This window comes from Vipera ursinii (assembly GCF_947247035.1).
Source record: "Vipera ursinii genome assembly, chromosome: 11".
Lineage (NCBI taxonomy): Eukaryota > Metazoa > Chordata > Lepidosauria > Squamata > Viperidae > Vipera > Vipera ursinii.
This window is the reverse complement of record NC_139524.1, coordinates 11,322,665-11,347,027: the sequence shown is the minus strand read 5'-3', so window position 1 is coordinate 11,347,027 and position 24,363 is coordinate 11,322,665. Positions and strand designations below refer to the sequence as shown.

Here is a 24,363-nt window from a genome sequence, read left to right as displayed (position 1 = left end):
TTGCAAAGGGTTTTTTTCCTCCCCCACTTTTTTTGTTCTTTTTCTTTATATATACACACATTGATCCTTATATAATGAGACTTCCCCCCCTTAAAAAGCAACAACAATGAAAAATATATCAATTTTGTTAATATAACTGTTCCATAAATTCTCTCTCTCTCTCTTTCTATCTGTCTGTCTGTGTCTCTCTCTTGCTCCCCCGTTGCTCTCTTGAAAGGGTGGATCATGCCGTCATCTTTCCATTGGCCGTTGATCGGGACCGTGAACTTCTCTTGTGTAGTCTGCGTTTATAGGTGGAGGCTGTGGGAGGAGGGGGAGAAGAAAAGAGACCTTGTTAATTCAAGAATGATGGCTACAAAGGCCCGGCTTGTCCTGAGCTGGATTGAGTGAGGTTTTTCCTTCCCGCTGGCTCGCGCTCTCTCCTTGTGGAAAAACACCACGGAGGCCGCAGCATGTTGTTCCTCTGGCTGCCCGTGGCAAGTGTGAGACGGCGCCAGATTTCAACCTCTTGCACAATTGTGCTTTTTCTTACTTTTGCAACCCCCCCCCCGGGAGTTGATGTATGAGTTGGGTAGGGATTTCTTGATGCATTGGGAGCCGTGGGGGGGGGGGGGCAGGCAGGTCCTGTCCTGCCTTCCCCCTGTCCCTCTACTCCTCCTTCCCACAAACGGAGATCAGGGATTGCCAGAGAGAATTCCATTCCTGTCCCACGGGTGAGCAAGAGAACTCTTTGGAGGGACCCAGATGGAGAAGGGGGAGCTGTGCGTAAATGAAAGCCTTGTTAGCATGAAGGGTTAGGAAAGTTTAATCTCTCGAATAGGTGGTTTAAAATGAAACAGGAGCTCACCCCCACCTTTTTTTTTAATGATGAAGGTAGAAAATGGTCCAAGACTTTCTTAAGGTATGTCTAGCCCAGGGGTCTGCAACCTTGACAACTTTAAGACTTGTCGACTTCAGCGCCCAGAATTAAGAAGCTCCTTAGATATTACAAATAATATGTGAAGGACATCAGGAGTGGCTTGAGAGAGACTTGGGGAAACACTGCCTAAGGACTAGTAGTACTGCAGCAAGTGCTTATGCTTAAATTCCCCATAGTGTCATAGTCCAATGTGGCACGGAAGCATTGCAGGATATACAGTATAAGTAAAGACTTTATTATCTCCACAAGATATCTATTATGATCTTCTCAAGTTGTCCTCCCAGAAAGAAGAACAAAGGTCCACAGGTCTTAAAGTTGTCAAGGTGGCAGACCTCCTGGGCTAGCCTATCAAAAAGAAGGATTAGGGTGACATGATAACTGTCTTCCAGGACTTGTGAAGAGAGAGGGGATTGGCTTATTCTCCACAATACTAGAGGGCAGGACAAGAAGTAGCAGGTGGAAACTTGTTAAAGAGAGATCCAATTAGAATAGAATAGAGCTGGAAGGGACCTTGGAGGTCTTCTAGTCCAGCCCACTGCTCGAGCAGGAGAACCGGTGCCATTTCAGACAAGTGACTGTCCAGTCTCTTCTTAAAAACCTCCAGTGATGGAGCACCCACGATTTCTGAAGGCAAGCTGTTCCAAACTAGAACTAAGGGTAAATTTTCTGACAGAACAATCAATCCAAAACACGCCTCCTGGAGTTGTGGGTGCACCATCACCGGACTGGGGTGGTATAAGGTCCCCTATCTTGAGCAGTGGGGGGGGGGTTGGACTAGGAAACCTCCAAGGTCCCCTCCAGCCTTATGGCTCTTTGTTCTATGAAGAAAGTTATGCTACCATTTCTAATCAAAGAGCCAGCTCAGATGAACTACTATACAGATACACACAGATTAGGCAGTTCTGTGGTGTAGCTCAAACTCGCCAGCTGGGTTAGAATACTGTTTGAATAGAAAACCAGTTTGGTGTAGTGGTTAAGACACCAGGGTAGAGACCAGGAGTCTGTGAATGGGTCCCGCTATAGACACAAAGCTAGCTGGGTGACCTTGGGCCAGTCACCCTCTCTCAGGTCTAGGAAGGAGAAGGCAATAGCAAAGCACTCCACAAAATCTTGCCCAGAATAATGTAGGGACTTGTCCAGGCATATTGTCTGGAGTCAACAGTCATTCAAAGGTGCATATGCATTCTCACGCACACCTTCCGCAGCGATCTTACGTTGTACCCCAGAGCATGCAACTTTTGAACAAAGGAAAAACTACATGAGTTGGGCAGGGAAATGACCACATCCTGCAATGTAGGACTGTTTTATTTCCTTGCCTCTTGGCTTGCCCAAAACAAATCCATGCATCAAAAGATCAGGCTTTTATCTTGTGGGATAGGAACCTTCTCCAAAATGCCATGTTGCATGTGTTAGCAAACCAATGTTTGCTTCAGTTTGGAGTCTGTTCCCTACACCCATCTTTTTCGGAGTCATGCGATGTGCAGGATGTGCTTACATGACCATTCCAGGAAATGTTGAGGCTACAGAGGGAGAACAAGAGAGCCTGCCCTGGAACTTCACATTCTTCTACCGCTGACCAGTTGGCTGGGCTGAAAGGTTGAATTCCAAACCCCTGGAGGCCACTACTTTTACCCCTCTTTAATTTATACTCATCCTGTCTTACCAGTTCCTCTACTTCCTCCTCTTTTCTTGTGCAGTTCTGAGAAAACCAAGATTTATAGAAGTTTGCTGAGGAACACATGTTGTCCAAGAGGACCTTGCCAACTATCGGCATTCCTTCAGTTAATTAAAAGACTCAGTGCTCCATTACCAGCCAGCCCCTGCAGTCCAGCTTTTTTAGGGGAGGCTTAAACTCGTAATCTCTGTCGTGCTAAAGCAACTGTCAAGAGCATTTCCCCACGTATGGAGAGGTCCAAGGGAGCAGCTTGCATGTTAGACTCAAATCATCTGATTGCTGCTCGCAAGGAAAGGAAAGCTAGAAGAGAAATGCAGGACACCAGGGACGCTTCTGCAGCAGCGCAGGCATTGTCTTAATTGAAAGCAGGTTTAAACCTCATTTGTGGAAAGTCTTTCAGGGATTTCCCTGCTAATTAAAAGAACACTGCAAATGAGTAGGTGGTTCATAGAAAAAGTGTGAACAGGATAGAGAGAAGCAGCTCTAATTCTATCAAGAGAAAAGACAACGTCTCTTCTTCTACTTTATTCCCACCCCCCAGTTGTCTACTTCACTTAGTCACCCCAGGCAAATTCTACCCAAACCTTACCCCCTCCGCTTTTCCCCCCTTCTAAAATCCAGAAATACTTAATATAGTTTTTGCATACCAGCTACGTAGTCAAACTAGCCAGTTTGGTTTGTAAACCATGGGAATGCAAACCCAGACAATTAAAGGCATCAATATAACACCATGGATATATTATTGTCAATTTCCATTTGAGCCGCAATGCCCTCCCTCTGTTGGTTATAAGGGAAAGGGCTGTGGGTACAAATGCTGAAAACCTTACGTACGGTCTATACAGGCTATCCGAGGCTCTTCCCATTGCCCATTTGATTGGCATCGGATGATGGGCACATGCCGCTGCATGTAACCGTGATTGCACTGGTAGCGCACCAGAGCATTGATCTCATAGCGGTCTTTCTTTTTGCCAAAGTGCCTGGCATTCTCAACTGCAGGAGGGTCTCCACAGGCAACTGGGGGAGAAAAGGACATTTTTTTCAAATTGCTTTCTGCTCAAAGCAGCATTCAGCCAACAGGATGCTCCTAGCTGCTACCATAGTTATAATTTCTGATCACCAGGAGGCACCAGAACATCTAAACACAGCCAAGGGCTTGAAAACGTTGAGTATCAATATGACCTTGTGTCTGGACTCTAGACCATCCTTAGTTTCCTGGAACTTCTGAATTTTACTTCAACTGGATAACACCTGGCTGCTTAATCCTGAGAACTATTAATTTGTCATGTTTATGCTTCAACCTCTGGTTTGGCCCACTGATCTTAGCACAAGAGCATTGTGCTGGTTTTTGATCTCATCTTGCTACCTGAAGGTAAACAGGATAATATTTAGCTGTATGCCAAAATATCAGGGCAACTTTGGAGTGATAAGGTACTCTAGTGGGAATTGAGTCAGTGGTAAGAGCAATGTAACTTTGTTACAGGAGACATTAAGAAGCTCCTTAGATATTACAAATAATATGTGAAGGACATCAGGAGTGGCTTGAGAGAGACTTGGGGAAACATTGCCTAAGGACTAGTAGTACTGCAGCAAGTGCTTATGCTTAAATTCCTCATAGTGTCATAGTCCAATGTGGCATGGAAGCATTGCAGGATATATAAGTAAAGACTTTATTATCTCCACAAGATATCTATTATGATCTTCTCAAGCTGTCCTCCCAGAAAGAAGAACAAAGGTCACACAAGGCACTAAACGGGCTTAAAGAGGTGCAGAGGATTGTGTACCCAGGAGAAGTCCAAATGAAGACATGTCACCTGGAACAGCCTCATGAATGTAGCAGTATCCTTATTGTGAATCATTGCTTCCAAGAAGCCTGTTTTCTACCCCTGGTTATGATTAGCATGTGTTGCACTTGGAACAGGGCCAATAGCTTTCAATATTTCATTTTTCAACTGGTGGGACAGCCTTGGATCTGGCATGTCTTTCCTCAAGTCTTGCTTCATTGCCTGGCCACCCTTAATCATTGCTGAGTCCTGACAGTGGCTTACTACTCTACCCTCTGGATCTTGATGGCTGAGATGTAAGCCTTTTGCAGTCATGATCTTGGACTGCCTGATTGGGCTGTGAGCGCTTTTGAGCAGGACATTGAGCCTCACCTGTTCCTTTTTTGCAAGTGAAGGGCAGGTAATAATTGCAAGGGACATCATTCCATTCACCCTTCTCATGCCAGATCATTACTACACAGTCTTCATCTTTGGCAAAAAAGTTATCGGGCTGGTTAGGTCGCCAGTTCTCATATTGCTAAAGAAAGAGAGAAAGAGATCTGGGGTAAAACAGAGGGTCAGATGAAGTGGAGGGCAAAAGGAGGAGGGACAAAGTTGTCAGATCTTTCACAGCTTTCCATATTTTCAAAGTGAGGGGCAGTTGCAGCTTTCCTATAAAGAGGTCTTGCTCTATAATTTATTTTATTTATTTTATTTTAATTCCATTTATATCCCGCCCTTCTTACAAGCTGGAATTTGAGGCTCATCACCTAGGTAAGATTGTACTTTTCCCATCAAACCTTCATTTTCCATTATGAATCACAAGCACCTTTGAGGAAGGAAGGAATTTTAATTAAGGAAAGCACCTAATCCATCCTGCCTTAGAGACGCCCAACCTGTTTTTGGATGATGGACTATCTTGGCTGCTGAGGGCTACATTCTAAAGGGGGCATTTCTAAGATTAAGGATGAAGCCAAGACCAATATGGATTTAATTTGGTCACCCTCTCAATATTAGTCAAAATGGAAAGACACCATGAGTAAGATTACTCCCTGCATATTTAATCGTTCCCCTCCTGTAACATTAAAAATGATTATTTGGTGGATTCTGGAAATTCTCTCAAGACTTTGGGTTGCTCTAGGAACATCTGGGGACTTGGATAATATAGAGTAAGAAGGATGATTTGTGTCCATGCTACAAACATAGCTGCTTTCCATACTTCCTCCTGTACGTCTAGTGTTTTTCCTATGGGCACTCCCCAAGTAGTTGTCCTGTAGGATTCTTGGATCTTGGAAGCACTGATTTTGCAACAGTCCAGAAATATCTCTATATTTGATATCCTCCAGAATCTAACTTACAAGAGAATGTCCATCAGACCAGCGAAAGTCCTCTTCCACTGCTCGGTCACTTAGCCCAATCCACTGGTAGTTCTGTGCATTGCCTAGATAACACGCAGAGACAGAGAAATTAACAATGAATGCTGGTTTATTTGGAGGCAGAGGCTAAAATGCACGTTTTGCTGCTGGACTGGTGTTAATGTAGAATGAACAGATCCAAGTATTATGGCTATTTTAGAGATCTGTCAAAGGCAGTTTTTAATTTTAAAGGAAAAATATATGAATTCAATAATCAACATTCAAATAGATGGAAAAAAGCAGGGCAAAAATTGATGAAATGAATGCAGATTTGTTATTAATGATGAATTTATGATTTTTCCCAAAAAGATGAACTTGCTTCAATTTTCCATGTCCAAATAAAATTAATAACTTTTATAAGTTTCAAGTTGCTTGGATATTCAAAGGACATTCAATATTTAGATTAAAAAAATCTCAAACACCTCAGCAGAGACTGGCAGCAATTCACAAATCACAGTTTGAGAACCTATATTATAATCTAGTCTAGCTTGTCCCACAATCGCTACTGAATTATCACCTGAATGGTAATATATTTAACACATTTACAACGCACCCAATTATTTACCGAAATTCTTTGGGTGGATTAGAACATGAATAAAGTATTAAACTTCTACTTGAAAGAGAACATGAAAATATGGAATATGATACAACTGAAAAGATTAGCAAAATGGAAACAAAGAGATAAATCAAGAAAAAGATTTGGACAAGGAGCACTTGCAACAGGGAATCCTGGACAATGCCTCTTTGTTGGATTCACAAAGAAGCTTGATAAAACATGGAAAAAGTTTTGGAATGTCAAAGAATGCTGAAAGACCAAGTCCTTCAACACGACTGAATAAAGGAAGGAATATGAAGTTGGATCAGGGCTAAATCATTTGACATTTCTATGGATTCTAATGGTGTTTTGAAGGTTGATAGATTAACCTGTGGTTCTGTCAGCTGAAACATTGCCAGCTTTGGATTTAACACATCTTTTGTGCACTGCAGCTCACGATCATAATATACAGTAGCACTGTAGGTGCAGTCTATTAAAATATACCAATTAAAGCCGAGCCATGAAAAGTCAAGCTACCTAAGGCAACTCAATTCTCCTAAATGAAATTCAGAATATAATAATAATAATAAAACCTTTATTGTCAATGTACAACACGTGTACATTGAGATTATCTGAGCCTACAGCAGTATCAGTGCTGTTAAGTCCATTGGTTTGGGGGGGTATTTTATTTTTTTTAAAGAAATGTCAAGTTGCCATACTCACTGTTCACAAATTCTTGCTCTTCAGGTGTGATGATACTGCTCAGGTGGGACTGATGTTTTCGGCACAGTTTCTCTGCCTCCATCCAGGTGAGTTTCTCTTCAAAATGCTTGTAGCAGTTACCTTGAAATTTGGCCCAGCCTGTTTCACATTCTGCCAGATCTAGACATGGATACAGGAAGACAACATGAACAAGAATCAAAGCACAGAGGGACATCTAACTGTTCCAAATCTCTTTGTAGAACATTTGATGGTACTTGATAGAGAAGTTGGGTAAAACTTACTTGTTTCTTCAAAAACAATTACTGATTATTTATTTATTTATTGCCAGTAAATGCCATCACTTTAAGGTAAAGGGTACTGCAGATTGACAGAGCTTATTAGAGCTGCCAAAATAGATGGGACAAGTGTTTTACAGCCATTTAAAATTTAGAACTTCTATCTACATTGTAAGGAAACATTCAGATTATGAATAAGTGAAAAAATCATGCAGGATGTTCTTTAGTTGTGTACAACTTCATACATGTTACGGAGAAATTAATCCATACTGTTTGCTTAAGAGGGAATATGAAATTTGAAAGATCAGTTCCATGTGCTTGCAGATTTCATTGTTGTGCCCTCCTATGTATTTCCTCATACAAAAAGGGCACCTAAAGTTTTTATACTGTATATGTATGCATTTTATCAATTTATGTGACTGCCCACCTTGCAAACTGTGACTGTGGGATCTATGCTTGTCTGTAACCGATAAACATAACAAAGTAATAAAAACATAAAATGAACAGTAAGAACATAGTAAGAAACAGCTTGCTGTCAGAAATTGTGGGTGCTCTATCACTGGAGGTTTTTAAGAAGACATTGGACAACCAGTTGTCTAAAATGATAGATAGGATTACCTGCTTGAGCAGAGGGTTGGACTAGAAGACCTCCAAGATCCCTTCCAACTGTTGTTACTGCTACTGTCCCTTCCAACTCTGTTATTCTGTTGTATGTATCTAAGGTCATTGTCTTAAACCATGAAAATGAGCTGATCTAACATCGTACCCCAGTGCCAGGAAAGACCCAGATTTCTAAGGCCTTATGAAGGCCATCAAGGTCAGGTCCATTTGAATATCAGGGGGCATGTTGTGCCATAGGGCAGAGAAGACCTGCTCTCTGATGGCAATGTTTCATTGCGGGACCTGGATTATGCCTACTATCAAACATATACTATTTCATGCTTATGTACTTTGGGTTGCGTAGAGATAGACAGCATTCTTGTCATTTTTAATAAATAAACCTAATTTTGTTCTGAAAAGTTAAATGGAGAGATCTCAGTGTATCTGATTTTGTCTCCAAACATCTCATTAGTCAGAGATGAGTTTATATTTTCTATGAGGGAGACAAATGAATAGGAACATTTTGTGAGGAGAAATGAAAGAGGAGCACAACCATAAAAGTAGAACAGAATAAGCACATATTTTCTCTTTCCTTATGTTCTACTTCTAAAAATAAGTGCCCTTTTTAGTAAACCAACTGAAGGACCTTATATATAAGTCTTAAGTACATATGACACACAGGGAGGTATTTTTTGACTCTGCCTCTGTACAACTTTCCCCCATATTGAGGTGTGAGGTAATTTTGCCCTTCCAAATTCACCATGGTGCAAATAAAAGCTTGAATACAGGTAGTCCTTGACTTACAACAATTCATTTATTGACCAAAGTTAAAATGTCACTAAAAAAAAGACTTATGACCTTTTTTCCATACTTAAAACCATTGCGGCCTCCCCCTAGTCACATGATCAAAATTCAGACACTTTGCAGCTGACTCGTATTTATGACAGTTGCGGTGTCCCGGGGTCATGTGATCCCCTTTTTGTGACCTTCTGACAAGCAGAGTCAATGGGGAAGCCAGATTCACTTAACAACCCTGTTAACTAATTGAACAACTGCAGTTATTCACTTAACAACTGTTAAGAAAGGTCATAAAATGGGGCAAACTCACTGTCTCCCTTAGCAACAGAAAGTTTGGGCTTCATTGTGGTCCTAAGTCGAGAAACCTGTAATTCAGGTTTCCTTTTTCCAAAAGCTGTTGGTTAGCCAAACACGCATTGAAGCATCCATACATTGTTGTGGCTTGTATTTGAATACAAACCAGTCTATTTTGAAAGGCAAAGTGGAATGCAATTATCCTTCTGTTTTCTCTCCCAGCTTTCAGATTCCACCATACAGCTTTGATCAAGGAATGCATAAGGAAATAAATGCTTAGGGAATGAAGGTACCAAAAGAAGCAGCAGTACTTGAATAAAATGCATATTTTTTTCCAGGGAAAATTGCCTATAACAAAGGATGTGATTTTTCAAGTGGCAGTTGTAATTGAGGTTGAGGGAGACTAGCATATAGATTTAGCTAAAAGGTTTTCTTTGCTTACAAAAATTGATAACACAAACAACCAGGTATCTTAGAGCTTGAGAGCTTGAGAGAGAGAGAGAGAGAGAGAGAGAGAGAGAGAGAGAGAGAGAGAGAGAGAGAGAGAGAGAGAGAGAGAGAGAGAGAACACTAGAGTGGGGACTGCTTTTTGCGTAACAGTGTGATAACAGTGTGATAACAAACATCTGCCTTGCTCTCTCCCAGGTTCCCTATCCCATCGGCCTTCAACCTTTTTAAACAAACCTTTGAACTAAATAAAAAAATGGGAAGGTCAGTGTTTATTTCCAGCAGTGGTTATTTGCATCCTGGCCACAGAGACATTCTTAGAACACAAATATGGTAGATGATGGCACTCCATTGCTATGTTTGGAAGTGTGCCCCTCTGTCCATCAAAATGGACCCAGGTATGTGGGGAACATCCTATATATCATGACTGACCAGCCTTGGCAACTTTAAGATCAGTGGACTTCAACTCCCAGAATTCCTCAGCCTGTTTCCCCATTGACTTTGTTAGGTCAGCGATGGCAATCACGTGACTGAATCACAATCAGCAAGGATGCTGAGATGACCGCACCTTTGAGGACCAATTGCCAATCCTCTTCATTGCCCCTTTGACATTGAAAAGTCAGTGTTCGTAAGTGAAGACCCCCAGCATCAAGTGGTAAAGATTGTCCTAAGTTAAGCTGTATTCCTCGGGATTTCACAAAGACATCCCTGTTCTTTATTTACTGGCAATAATATAGAAATGGATTGCCTTCTTCTGTGATGATTTTGGAACAGGTTTGGGACTCTGTCCTCCTGCAGCAGGATAACTTGGAAAACAGAATGCGTTATGGGGGGGGGGGGAGAAGCTGGCAAAAGAAAGATCAAAGTTAGAAATAAGCGGAATGAGGCTGAGGACTGTGGGGGGAAAAGAACAGTTCTCAAATTCCCCCACTCACACTCTCCTCATAGGAAAGACAGTTGGCCAGAGGCTCAGAAAGCTGCCAACTCCTCCATCCTAAGTCCCAGCCATTCTCGCCAGGTGATTCAGAGCAGATGTGATAGCAGCCATAGAAACCCAAACTTACACCTGTGCCCCTTATTGGACCCATGGCATTCAAACAGAAGCAACAAGCATCCATCCATCTGATTAGAATCTTCTTTTATACCCCAACACAGACAGACACACAAGGTGCAGTGCATGCTCCAATTGGTCCATGGAGAGAAAGAGCATACAAACACGAGATGCTCATTCATTACCAAGAAGAAAATGCAGACCTTCTCTATGGCCTTTACTAGTGAAGGGATTGGAAAAACTCCAGAAGCTATAGGTGTCTCCTTTCTATGAGCTTAGGAAAAACTCTCCACATTTCCTGATGGCTTCCTACGGTGGCCCTTAACCAGGCCTGACTCTGTTTAACTGCCAAGCCTGCATGGGTTTGATTGAAGCCAATGGTAGATCATGATAAGAGACCATAGTGGCACAGTGGTTAGAATGCAATATTGCAGGCTAACTATGCCCACAGCCAGGAGTTCGATCCTGTCGGGGCTCAAGACATCCATCCTTTGAGGTTGGTAAAATGAGGATCCAGATTGTTGGGGGGCAATATGCTGACATTGTAAACTGTTTAGAGGGGGCTGTAAAGCACTATGGGGCAGTATGTAAGTCTGCTACTCCTGTAAGAGTACTCCCCCACCCCTGGTAACTGTTATTTTAGGAGTTAATTGTGATGAAATGAGAAAAGGCTGCAATACAATAGTATTGTATATGTTTTAGGTTGCTTTTTTTTGCTCAGACCCCCCAGAAAAAAAAGAAGGGATATAGTTAGTACGGTTAGCTGAAGCTGGGTAAGGTAAGCAGGCCATACCAACGTCACAGCGGTTCCCTCCGTAGCTGGGAAGGCATAAGCATGTGAAAGCGTGGATGCCATCAACACAAGTAGCTCCATTCAGACAAGGGCTGGAGTGGCACTCATCAATGTCTGGAAGAAATCAAGGGCTGCCGTTAGGACTTTGGCTGGGCAGAAAGTCCACAACAGGAGACTTGGTTTTCTTGATTTAACCAGAATGTAGAAGGAGGCAGTGAACTAAAGGCAACGTAGAGGCAATGAGACACATTTGGAGATTGGGGCGAAGTGAAACTGCAGCTAGTAAAGGGGAGGGAAATGAGAGGGAAATGGAAAGAAAGAATTTCCCAACCATAAAAAAAAAGCTTGGTTACTCCCTGGCTACCCTAATGTTTCAATGACCACCAGAATGACAGCCAAGCCCAGATGGAATTCAATCACACTAAATTATGGGAAGAGTGGGGTATCCTTAATTAGTAAAAGTAACAAAAACATGGATAATGACCACTTTCTTATGCTTGGTCCATTGAGGGATCTAATTTTCTTAGAGCTCATCTTATGCACCAGAGACAAATTCCTTGTATGTCCAGTCACACTTGGCCAATAAAGAATATTCTAATATTCCAATTAATAGTCTAATAGTCCAATAGTTTAATGTTCTGTTCCATTCCATTCCATTTTCTGTTATTCTGTTCTGTTCCATTCTCTATTCTCTATTCTAAATGAATTTAACCCAAATACAAATAAATTATCTTCTGCTCATGCAGCATAAGGACCAATAACTGAAACTTCACAGCACAGTTCCCTGAAAAGACTCAACCTTTTCACCGGAGAGCTGGGCTGAATGAATGGTCACTGATGACTGCCCATCTTGTCTCTTAGGCCAAGAATTTTGTACAAGTAAACCAGAATTGCCTTCAAAATATCAAGTTAGATTGTGGTAAGATCAGTGTTTCGTGAGTCGGAAGGCTTGAGTCCATTAGAAGTGTACTTTTCTGTTGCTTTTTGGATTGATGAAAAAAACAACAGTCAAAGTTGCCTGATGATGTTTTCTTAGTTCAGGAAAAAAAACACATGCCTGGAAACAATTTTAATTGTAAGAAGAAAAAATACTCAAGGCTATCAAATGGAGTTGGCTCTCGTTTATCTTTGTTAATGCAACTGTACTTTTATCCTTGAAAGCTTTGTCCTTCAGTTTTTGAGGGAGTGAAAAGCTTTAGAAATGTTGATCCTGAAATACTGATAATCTAAAATTTTCCCCCGCAATAGGGCTAGTGTTTGCTGCAAAAGTACAAAGGTGGTGACCTAGATAAGGAAAATGTTTTTCAGAAAAGAAAAATAAACATATATATATCTATATATTTATATTCATTCATTCTGGCAAGGCACAAGGTAGGGACCATATTTACACTATGGAAAGCTTTGTTGTTGCAAGTCATTCCTCGTAATGATCTGTCCAGGGTGCTGAAAATACTTCCCATTGGATATATATTCTTGACCAAGATTCTGGCCTATGTTGACATTTTTGTTCTGGTATCTAATGTTTGAATTTTGAATGCAGTACAAGATCTCACTTTCTTTATCAGCTGGCTGTGCTATTTCTCTTCTATAAATTCTGCTTCCCTGAGACATAGCAATAATCACTGGAGGCTACAATTTTGTTTCCTGGGAAAATCATCAATCTGGAAACCTCCAGATCTGTGAACTGATTTCCCAGAATTATCAACAATACCTATGGAATTCTGAGTGTGTGTATCAGTGATGTTCACACATCTGAGGGCCACCTGAGCTTGGGAAGGCTTCTATAACAAAGAACAATTCTAGAAAATTTGTGCTTTTGCCCAAGACTGCAGAGATGAAGGGTTATCAATTACAGGTAGTCCTCAACTTATAAGAGTTCATTTAGTGACTGTTCAAAGTTATGGTACTTTCAAAGTGCCATTTATCACGTGTATGACTGTTGCAGCATTCCTGTGGTCATGTGATCAAAATTTGGATGCTTGGCCACTGGTTCATGTTTATGACGGTCGCACCTAGGGTCATGTGAACAGCTTTTGAATCCTTCTGACAAGCAGAGTCAATGGGGAAGCCAGATTAAGTGGGGCAAAACTCTCTTAACAAACATCTCACTTAACAGAATCCCATCCTAGATTTACCAGATCTCAAAGTTAGACCTGAAATTTTATTCCTCCTGCCAACCTGTTATCCTTAATTCGTTGTGTTGGTTGCCTGCTACCTCTAGATCAACCTTTACTCCTTGTACTAGGTCACCACATTCTTGTCCCCCATGTTTCTGTTTCCTCCTTCTTCTCCCCAATTCTCTCCTAAAATTTACTATTCTGCTTCCCTCTTATGCTATAACAACATGAGTGTGGAGGAGTGAAGATGTCAAATGCAAATCTCCGTTCCTTCAGAATACCTGCTACAGAGTGCCAAAATAATACTGAATTATGACTTCTGGCAGCCAACTCAAGTTCTGACCAGATTGAAATGGCAAAACGTTTTTTCTTTAATGTTATAGTTTTTTTATATTCCCTTCTTGTGTGCAGCATCTTAGCTTGTATATGGGCAGTAGGATTCCTCTGGGCAAGCCTCATGGCTGCCTTCAATTTCTTTTTCTGTCGCTGACAATCAGGATCAAACCAGCGAGGTCTACCCACTTGGGCTCTTTTTGTAGTAGGTTTAGCTGTTAGGTGTTTCTTCAGTATGGTACAAAGATTGGAGAATGCATTGAAGGCTGACATCCAGTCAGTAGTAGATGACTGTATTGTTCTAGCCCACTTAGTAGCATTCTCTGTTTTAAGGCATGAGTGAAGATGAAGGTTGAAAGTATAAGCAGCCGAGGGAAAAGTTAGCCCTGTTCTCCAGAGCGCCATCGCATTCTCAAATTCCTACTATTGACAAGAGCTTTACAATTGTTCAGTAAGAGAGACAGAGCCAGCATTCTGGGGGTGTAGTTCTGTTCCTATTTGCCTTTTCTGACAGTGCTTTTCATTTTCTAGAAGATGTAATGGATTTGAGATCAGATCAATAGCTGGAATTCAAACGCGCATTCGGAAAGCTAACTTGTCATGATCAATATTTTTAGCCACTTTGCATCCCAGTGGTTAACAATGATCATAATAAGAAGAGAACAATTGACTTTATTCATTTATAGGCCCATGCCCAAAACAGGCAATTTCCCCCCATCTCCAAGAAGTAAGGTCACTGAAGGAGAGTGAAGTAGAATAAAATAAAAATATAACAAAAGTCAGAAATCAGCAGCAGCAGGAGAAACTTTAATTTACCCACTGCAGGATAAAAGTTTCTTTATTAAAGGTCAAGGACCGTAACCTGCCATGTTAATCTAGTGTGCGTAAGTAAACATGTTTTTGAACTACCTAGTAGTGATTGCAATTGAGTGAACCTTTGTTTCGGGATTGAAAATTCAAGGGAAGAAATCAGCAAGTAAAACGTAGATAGCTTGAATTAAAAAACAGGCAGCCTGGTGGGTAAGGCGTGGGTTATGAGCTCACCAACCATAACAGAGAAGGCAATGAATGCAGACTTGGAAAAGAAGCAGAAAAGTTTGGCGTGAGGGATGTGGTGAAACTTTCCTTTGTTAGACTGAGGGCAAGACACTGAACTTGGTAAGGCCACACCTGGAATACGGCATCCAGTTTTGGTCACCACGATGTAAAAAAGATGTCGAGACTCTAGAAAGGGTATAGAGAACAGCAACAAAGATGATTGGGGGACTGGAGGCTAAAACATAAAGGGAACGGTTGCTGGAATTGGGTATGTGTAGTTTAACGAAGAGAAGGGTGAGAGGTGACATGATAGCAGTCTTCCAATATCTCAGGGGCTGCCACAAAGAAGAGGCAGTCAAGCTATTCTCCAGAGCACCTGAAGGCAGGACAAGAAGCAACAGATGGAAACTAACCAAGGAGAGAAGCCACCTAGAACTAAGGAGAAACTTCCTGACAGTTAGAACAATTAACCAGTGGAACAACCTGCCTCCAGAAGTGGTGAATGCTCCAACACTGGAAGTTTTTAAGAAGAGACTGGACAGCCATTTGCCTGAAATGGTATAGGGTTTCCTGCCTGAGCAGGGGGTTGGAGTAGATGACCTCCAAGGTCTATTATTATTATTATTATTATTATTATTATTATTATTATTATTATTATTATTATTATTATTATCTTTGCTAATGTGAATGTGCTTCTATAGGGTTATTTATTATTTATTTATTTTAATTCCATTTATATCCCGCCCTTCTCCAAAGACTCAGGGCGGCTTACAAGCTTAGCAGTAGCCTTCATTCTATGTATATGCCTGCTTATTAGGGCTTTCACACACACCCCAAGCGGTAACTCTGACATGAAGCCCTTAAAATGGATGGGAAATACATAGAACAAAACAGCCATTATTTTATTGGGATTCCATTATATCCTTTTTTAAATATATGTCTTCCTCCTCCTTTCCCATGGCTATAACACTACTTAATTGCAAAAAAAAACCCAACAACAACCCAAACCCAACAGAAGCTGAAGTAATCAAAGCAACAGCCAGTTTTCCCACACTGCTATTGTGTAATGAAACCAAGCAGCAGAAGAGATAGAATGTGTGTGTGGGGAAAAAAAATCACTTTACTAGGATCGCAAATTGCTCAAAGCGGTGAATGCAGCCCAGGAATTAAATGTTGGGTTGCGCTAGGCTGCAAGGCAATGATGAACATGAGGGAATATGGAAATATGGAAAAAGCAAGGACATCAGCCTGCAACCGAAAACAGGTTAGTTCGCCCTGTTGTGTTCCCTGTAGCAACCTGTGATTGTGAAAGCTGGATCTTAAAAAAAAAAAAAACAAGACGGGAAGAAAATTGACTTGTTTGAGCCGTGGTGCTGGGAAAAACTCCTGCATATTCCTTAGACAGCATAGGCAACTAACAAGCAACTACTGGAGCTCATAATACCAGACATGTCACTGGAAGGCAAAAAAAATCACAAAACTGCATCTCACTTATTTGGGTCATGTCACATGGGGGAATTCGCTGGAGAAAGCAATGAGGTTTGGAAGAGTTAGTGGTAAAAGAGAGCTAGGGTGGCTGGACACCATCAAAGCTGACAGCAGCCAGAGCACAGATCAGGGGTCTTCAAACTTGGCCCTTTTATGACTTGTGGACTTCAACTCCCAGAATTCCTCAGCCAGGCACACGTGCCTGGCTGAGGAATTCTGGGAGTTGAAGTCCACAAGTCATAAAAGGGCCAAGTTTAAAGACCCCTGGCATAGATAAAGTCCAAGAAGTTTGGGAGACATGGAGAGACCTGGCCCACAGGATAACCAAGAGTCAGACACAATTGAGTGGATTACATCCTCAAGAAAAAATCCAGTCTCACCTATCTCACAGTTTTCACCCATAAATCCAGGTGGGCATGAACAGGTGATGTTTCCTTCTTGTTTGTGGCAGGTCCCAGTTCCACACAGCTTCTCCTCACAACTCTTAGGCGTAGCTGCAACCCCAAAAATATATTTTTTTCCTTGAATTATTCTTCAGAATCATCAAGCTGAAAGACAAGCGCCTTTTCTACTGCAGCACAGACAGACTTTCTTGCCCCCAAATAAGGGTCTGTTCCAGGGTTGATGAAATAAAACCACTTTTCTCTTCTTTTCTATTTTATATATTTTATTTTATTTGCCTCTTAGCAGACTCCTGAAACAAACTTCCTTTTCTCTAGTAAGGCAACATTGTTTGTCCACACCTGTGAACTCTACTTCACTCACTCTTGTAGCCCCTGTAGACTTTAAGGTTTGTAAAAGTAAATTAAGGATTATATTGGGTCCAAAGCTTTGGGCAGAAAATGCTTTCACTGCTTATGACATTTGCACAGCTACCCCATGTGAGATCACATGGGAATAAATAATTCATGGTTTTGGGTGAGACAAATATAATGGTATAACCATGAGCTTTTCTTGATCGATATGCAAGTCCTTTCTGAGAATACCATGTAGTAGGTTTCAAAGAACTCTGGATTTTTCATCAATACTTTAGAGAAAGCTGAGCTTTTTATTTTCTAGATAGGTAAAACATTTTTTTAAAAAAACCCATCTGGTATAAGGGACAGATATATAGTTATATTGTTTTTGCTCCCTTCTATTTGGAAAGTTATAGAATTTATGAGTCACCCTGACATTACAATGATCTAACTTCTTTTATCTCCCTGCTGTGGCAAAAGAGATGAGGTAATAACAAGATATCAAAATAGAGGTAACTTTTTAGTAACTATTAGTATTCATCCACCCACTATTATAAAATCTATGCTGAGTAGCAATAGCAATAGTACTTAGACTTATATACTACTTCAAAGTGCTTTAACAGCTCTTTCTAAGCAGTTTACAGTCAGCATCTTGCCCCCCCCCCCCACAACAATCTGGATCCTCATTTTACCGACCTCGGAAGAATGGAAGGCTGAGTCAACCTTGAGCCTGTCAGGATCGAACTCCTGACAGGGGGCAGAATTAGCCTACAATACTGCATTCTAACCACTGTGCCACCAGGGCTCCTTAAGTAAAATACTATAAGCAAAATGTAGAAAATCTTTGGGGAGATAACTACTAATTGAAGAATTGAATGCTGCTCAGAGATAGGCTTACTGCATTCATTTATGGGACCAAACCATAAGCTTAAAATAAATAACTTATTATATATTTAATTTTAGCAGCCAGATTGGTAATTGTGCCACATTCAAAAACTCTAGATAATGTAACAATTGAATTCTGAATTAATAAGGCCTCTTCAATTACTGCATTAGAAAAAAAAAATCAAAAAATTGAATGAATGAGACATCAGAGGCAGGAACCACAATTTCATTCTATTTATGGTTTATCTCAATGGCAATAGACTATAATCTGGAATGCTTCATATATACAGCACCTGGCAAGTTTTAAAATGTGCAGTACCAGTCTGTTCTCATTGTAGTAAATCTCTTTGGCATTTTGTCTATTTTTCTGCCCTCCCCCTTCCCTGGTATTATAAATTTATATTAATGGAGTTACCTGATGTTGTTTGTTAAAAAATTGATAAAAATATACTTTAAAACATTATTAAACAATACGAGAGAGGGACAAATTTGTCCAAATGAACGTTCACAATCTTTAGCTAATCAACCCGTCAGATTAACCTTCCTGAGATTCTACTTTTGAAAGTCACTATGCCATGGGAGAAATGAGGCAAAGATCAGCCAGTGTGAAAATTCAGGAGAGTGTCTATTGGAAGTTCCATTGCATACATGTATTTCTGAATTTACCTTGTGTAATAAGCTGTATCCCATCAGTCATCTCTGATGGGAGGAGATCGGTAGCTGTTGGTGATGGTCGTGGAATCCCTGGAGCAGCAGCATCTCCTGTTTCCAACTCTGGTGTTGGATATGCACTGGGCTCTGTTTCAGGCTGAATCTCTGTTAGATGCCTTGAGTGTTCAGTTAATTCAACATCTGGACTGCTGGTACTAAGTAGGACACCTGGCAAAAAGACTTTCTCTGGTGTATCTGACACTGTTCGAGGTGCTGGACCAGAACTATCTCCATTAACCTGACTCCTTTTATCAAAAGTCCCAGAGGGAAAGCCAGTGATGAATGGTACCCCAGATGTTTCTGAGTAGCTTTCAGATGATGAAGATGTTTCTCCACCTGGTTCATAATGGGTTGACGTTTCTAGGTGGCTTTTTGTTGAGACTGAGGTTTCATCACTTGTTTCATTAATAAAAGGTGTTCCTACACTAGTTTCATGAAATGTGGATGCCTTACTACTGATTTCAGGATATTCTGGGGATGCTATGGTACTTTCAGGATACATGGAAATTTCTGCATCAGATGTGGGTCCTTCTCCACTTGGTTCAGGAAAATGGAAATGTGTTACCTCTGTTCCTCCAATCAGTTGCTGTAAAACTGTTGGTCTTGTCACTGTTTCTATGGAATCAGTTACTAAGACAATTTCTGAGATTCCAGAGACATCGCCACTAGCACTGGCTGTGGTTGAAGATGCACCACTTACATCATCAGTTTCTCTACCAAAATATGGAATGCCTGAGGAGGTCCCGCTGAAGTCAACTTTCTCAGATGATACTCCACTAGATGTTGTCACATCATATAATGCTCCTGATGTTTGTTCCTGTCCTGAAGGAAGCCCACTTATTTCTAATATCCCAGATGTCCCTTCTCCTAATTCTTGCGGAACAGATGGCTGTGTTACTACTTCCACCAAAGTTGTATCCACAAGGGAAACTGTAGGAAACCCTGATGTGAGACCACTATAATCATACGTTCCGGATGAAGTGCCACTGACAAGATCAACACCAGAGCTTCCTCCACTAATGTCTGTTTGTCCACTTGGAAGCCCACTGACTTCAGTAACTCCTGAAGCCCACCCACTGAAGTCTACTTGTCCAGAAGAAGGCTGGCCACTCACATCTAAAATTCCTGGTGTTGTGCCTGATAGATCTTCATCTCCTGAAGGTAATCCACTTATTTCTACAAATCCTTTCCCTTCTTCTTCTTTAGATGAAGGAGTTGTCACTTCAAACAAGTTAACATCAACGAAGGTAACCCCTGAAGGTTCACCACTCCCATCAGTACCTGAAGGTTGGCCACTTAAGTCCACATAGCCACTGAGATCAGATGGCCCAACAGATGTTCCACTGATGTCAATTCCTGAGGACAATCCACTGATATCTAACAGGCCAGATGACTGTCCACTAACATCAAGTCCTGATGGTAATTCACTGATATCAGGTGTGCTAGATAGTTCTCCACTGCTATCGATTCCTGAAGAAAACCCACTAATGTCACTGGTTCCATACACATCAACTCCAGAGGGCAATCCACTGGTTGTGCCGCTCACATCCCAATCGGCCGAGGGGAAACCTGACACATCTCCATCTCCACTGACTCCAATTGTCCCTTTCCCTTCCATTTCCCTTTCTGTTGCTGTGGTCACAACTTCCGTCAAAGTGGCATTCACCAGTGACACGGTAGGAAATCCAGATGTGAGACCACTATAATCATACTCTCCAGAGGGTGATCCACTGAGATCAGGACCAGAATGGTCTCCACTAAATCCAGAAGGCAACCCACTAAATTCTGGGACCCTTTTGCCTTCGTGGGGCCCAGGTATTTGTTCTTGGGTTCCTGAACTAATCCCTGATAGTTCTTCTTCTCCAGAAGGTAAGGTACTGACTTCAATAACGCCAGAAGACAGGCCACTTATGTCTCCGGAGGGTAGCCCGCTCTCTCCAGAAGGCAGTCCACTTATTTCAGGGACTCCAGAGGGAAATTCCCCAAATCCTGAAGGCTTTTCACTAGGCTCGACTGTTCCAGTTATCTCTGGAGCTCCAGAGGTCCAGCCAGAAGCAGATGTTTCTGTGATTGGAGCGTCTGAACTTGTTTCCTCTGGTATTGCATCAACGGGAAGAGCAGTTGATGGACTCACAGCTGGGGGACTCACTTGCGTGAAAGAGAAATAAAGAGCAGAGATGCAAGGGTGAATTCTCAAGCAATGCAAAAAAGATCAACTTTAGCCTATGTTCAAAACTCCTTCCTTAAAAAAAACCACTATCCTGCAATGCATGAAGTATATATTAGCATGCAAATATCAGGCTATGGAGCAAGGATGTATTTCATATCTTAAGCAAATGGTATCTCCATTTTGGTGATCAAAACTGGAGTAATATACCAAGAGTGAAATTTATAATTCTTCTCTAAATGTAATATTCAGAGTAAATTTCATATTGTTTCATTAAAGTTTTCATTGCCGCACACCTGTTACTGATCTATAAGTTCCAGATCCTTTTAATTCTACTGCATAATCTTCAGATTGTTTCTGAATCATACTTCATCAGTTTATAAATAAGGCCACACAGGTATTCTGAGTGATACAATATAAAATGTTTAAATTCAGTTGAATCTCTTTGTTTTCCCTTTTGTTTCTGCACTTATTTTTGTACTATGCTATTTATACGAAGATAAACTCAGTCAGGTGTACTAGACCATTGTGAAGAGTCTCAAAAGGTTTTATCTTTGTCGTGTTAGCAATCAAATATTGCAATCTAAACAGATTGTTCTCTCTCCACTGAATGAACTTCAGTGTTTGGCTCATCATAAAAATAAACAGTTAATAACAAAACAACAGGGGAATAATCAGGACTTATTATTTTCTTGAATTTATCCCAGAAATTTAATATATTACTTATTACTGTAATAATGTATTCTGCAGTATTTCTGTTTGTATCAGCCCAGAAATATCAACTGTTATGAATGCCCTCCTTATTCTTTTTAATCTGTTTTACTCTTTTGAATCCTGCAACATCTTGAATTTAATCCTTGATTTTTTTATTGGAGCATATGCACTTCATTACTCATTTATGCTAGTTGCTTAATACCTTTTCAATATGTATTGGAATCATACAGAAAAGCAAATTAAGTCTTGGTAAAATATTCATTTTGATAGCGGCAATTCTTCCTAGTGAGAAAAGGTTTAATTTTTAGCATCTGAAAACATCTGCTATAATATTTCTGCAACTGTGTAAATAAGTATTTTAAACCAAATTCTTATTATTTCTGACAAATAGATTTCCAAGAGTTTAACTTTTTGGTGGTGGTGTTAATGCCCATTACTTGATGCAGATATGGCTTTTCTTTCTCTGCTAAAGTCTATGCCAACATTTGGGGGATTTTTGTTATTGATCTGATAACCTGAAATTAGGCCATATTGCTGTATTTATTCCATTAACAATCCTCTATGGTTTTTTGGTTTGCCTTGCCAATTTGCATAAACATAGCATAGAGAGGTTTTTAGGCAAAGTATTTGACCTGTTTCAGAAAGCTGCAGATATCAATATGTTATAATTAGGGAATTTTCTTCAATTTTATCTAATTTATCTAATTCTCTCTTTATCTAGTTTGCCTAGAAAATCTCTGCAGTTTTCTTGGCACGGTTTTTCTAAAGTGGTTTGGCATTTAGTTTAAATATAAAACTGGCACCAAAAAGAGCCTGGAGCTGGGTTCATGTCACATGCTAAACTCTAAATCTAGAGTTACGTAGCACAAACGTATGTCATTTGTATCACTACATAGTTACAGGTGAATAAAGTATGTGACTTAATGAAACAAAGGTAGTAGATATATGCTAACAATGCAAATAATTTTTTACAGATGGGCAAAAAACACTTTTTGAGATTATCTGATCTCTGGCTATCTTCGGGGAGAGTGGAGAATAGCCTGGATCTAGATTTCATTCATGAAATTTAAAATCTGCTAAATGGGAATTCCCTTAAAGTCTACTAGAGTTGGGTTGTAGAATAGAATAGAATAGAATAGAATAGAATAGAATAGAATAGAATAGAATAGAATAGAATAGAATAGAATAGAATAGAATAGAATAGAATAGAATAGAATAGAATAGAATAATGTAGAGTAGAGTAGAATAGAAGAATAGAATAGAGTAGAGTAGAGTAGAGTAGAGAAGAGAAGAGAAGAGAAGAGAAGAGAAGAGAAGAGAAGAGAAGAGAAGAGAAGAATAGAACAATAATTTTATTGGTACTTTGAATGTACACTAATTGGCATACATTAAAATGAAATTTGAATAAAATATTAAGATGAGGTTTTACTATATTCTTACCGTTACATATATACTCATACAGTTTCCTACGCAAGCACATCTCAAAAATGTTGCAGTTGCAACAGTTTATTCTGGAGTTGAACCAATGGAAGTTATTTACCAGATAACAGTGATGTGTCAGTTGGAAATACTTCTGTTCCCCACTCAGTTTGATTTTCAGAATCAGTGGCAAACTCCACTTCCACAGTTGTTTCTTCCCCAGAAGGAACTTCTTCTACACCGGGGACCATCTGGACTGTAATGAAGTCTTCTTCTATTTCCCCATGCAAAGACGATGTTGCTAAAAGACAGAAATCATTGTTGAGAATACTCAAATAGGGAAGTTCGAGGTAGATATAGAATGAAGTTTCCATGATGTTAGGCATATGGTGATAGCCTACATAGTTGGGTTGAAAATATATAAACTATGATGTTGTGACTTTAAGATGTTAATTGGCCAATGGATGTGTAAGTGTTCTCATGGCCATAAGAGGGAGCTAGGAACGTAGCTTCTTTCTCTCTGAATTCACTGCTCTCTCTACTATTATTGTTTTTGCTGTACTGTTGGTTTACTACTGTGATAAACCTGAACTGTGTATTGACCTCTGGACCAAACTTCATGCTGGCTAGGAAATTGTGAGAGTTGAGGTCCACAGGTCTTAAAGTTGCCACGTTTGGAGACCCCCTGGTACAAAGGAATGAAGAAAAAAAGTTGAATTCTGAGTGGAAAAGATTGCTCCCTCCAGTTCAGAAAGATGAGCAGTTCCTTACCTCTGAAGCAAAAGACATGATGCCTGGATTGGGGGTCAGGGAATCCTGTCTGATTGGAGTACAAGTAAATCGTTCTCACACCAGGCTTCTCTCCACCACAGGTAGGGCGGGGATTAACTATGGGATATCGGAGGCTGCCATCAGCCAACCAACCAGCCTGGCAGATATCTTGGCCCAGCCTCCAGGCAGCATAGAGTTGTCCAGTGGAAGCCATGGTTGCGTTTTGACTCTCACAGTATCTCTGGGCTTCCAGGAAGGTGAATTGTGCTGTCTGAGTTGCAAAGAAGACCTCGCCTATAGAAAAATGATGAACAGTGTTGAGGTCCTACCTCCATTAGAGCTATGCAACAATTGGGTTTCAATTTCTCCCAAACCCTACGGAGCATGGATCTAGCACCTATCTGTAACCCCTCCAAGCAACTGAAAAATCCCATAAGTGGATGCAGCTGCTTTTGCTGGAGGTCCAGATCCAATGGCCCTGATTTATGAACACTTCCTGACCTACTGACAACAACAGGGTGTACGGATTATGTATTTCCTCTTTATCTCACCTTTCGCTTGCTCTTAGTCAGTGTTTCTTGGCCAACTTTTAAAATAGCTGGACTTCAACTCTTAGGATTCTGGTTGGAGAATTTTGGGAATTGAAGTCCACATATTTTGAAGTTGCCAAGATTAGAAAATGCTGATCTACGTGATTG

General features: G+C 40.6%; 2 protein-coding genes across 2 annotated transcripts in view; both read right to left on the bottom strand.

Annotated features, from left to right (window-relative positions):
* Positions 1-24,363, bottom strand: part of ABHD2 (abhydrolase domain containing 2, acylglycerol lipase) — a 203,139-nt gene that overhangs the window by 142,857 nt on the left and 35,919 nt on the right. The window lies entirely within an intron of this gene.
* The window catches only part of ACAN (aggrecan), a gene marked incomplete at both ends in the record, with an annotated part of 38,707 nt that continues 14,567 nt past the window's right edge, over positions 224-24,363 (bottom strand). Inside the window, 9 exons of the mRNA XM_083371307.1 lie at positions 224-300; positions 3,426-3,608; positions 4,748-4,892; positions 5,713-5,795; positions 7,028-7,186; positions 16,642-16,755; positions 18,550-20,742; positions 23,016-23,195; positions 23,666-23,959. Of these exons, the coding sequence (XP_083227433.1) occupies positions 224-300; positions 3,426-3,608; positions 4,748-4,892; positions 5,713-5,795; positions 7,028-7,186; positions 16,642-16,755; positions 18,550-20,742; positions 23,016-23,195; positions 23,666-23,959 (3,428 nt within the window). The remainder of the gene's footprint in view (positions 301-3,425; positions 3,609-4,747; positions 4,893-5,712; positions 5,796-7,027; positions 7,187-16,641; positions 16,756-18,549; positions 20,743-23,015; positions 23,196-23,665; positions 23,960-24,363) is intronic.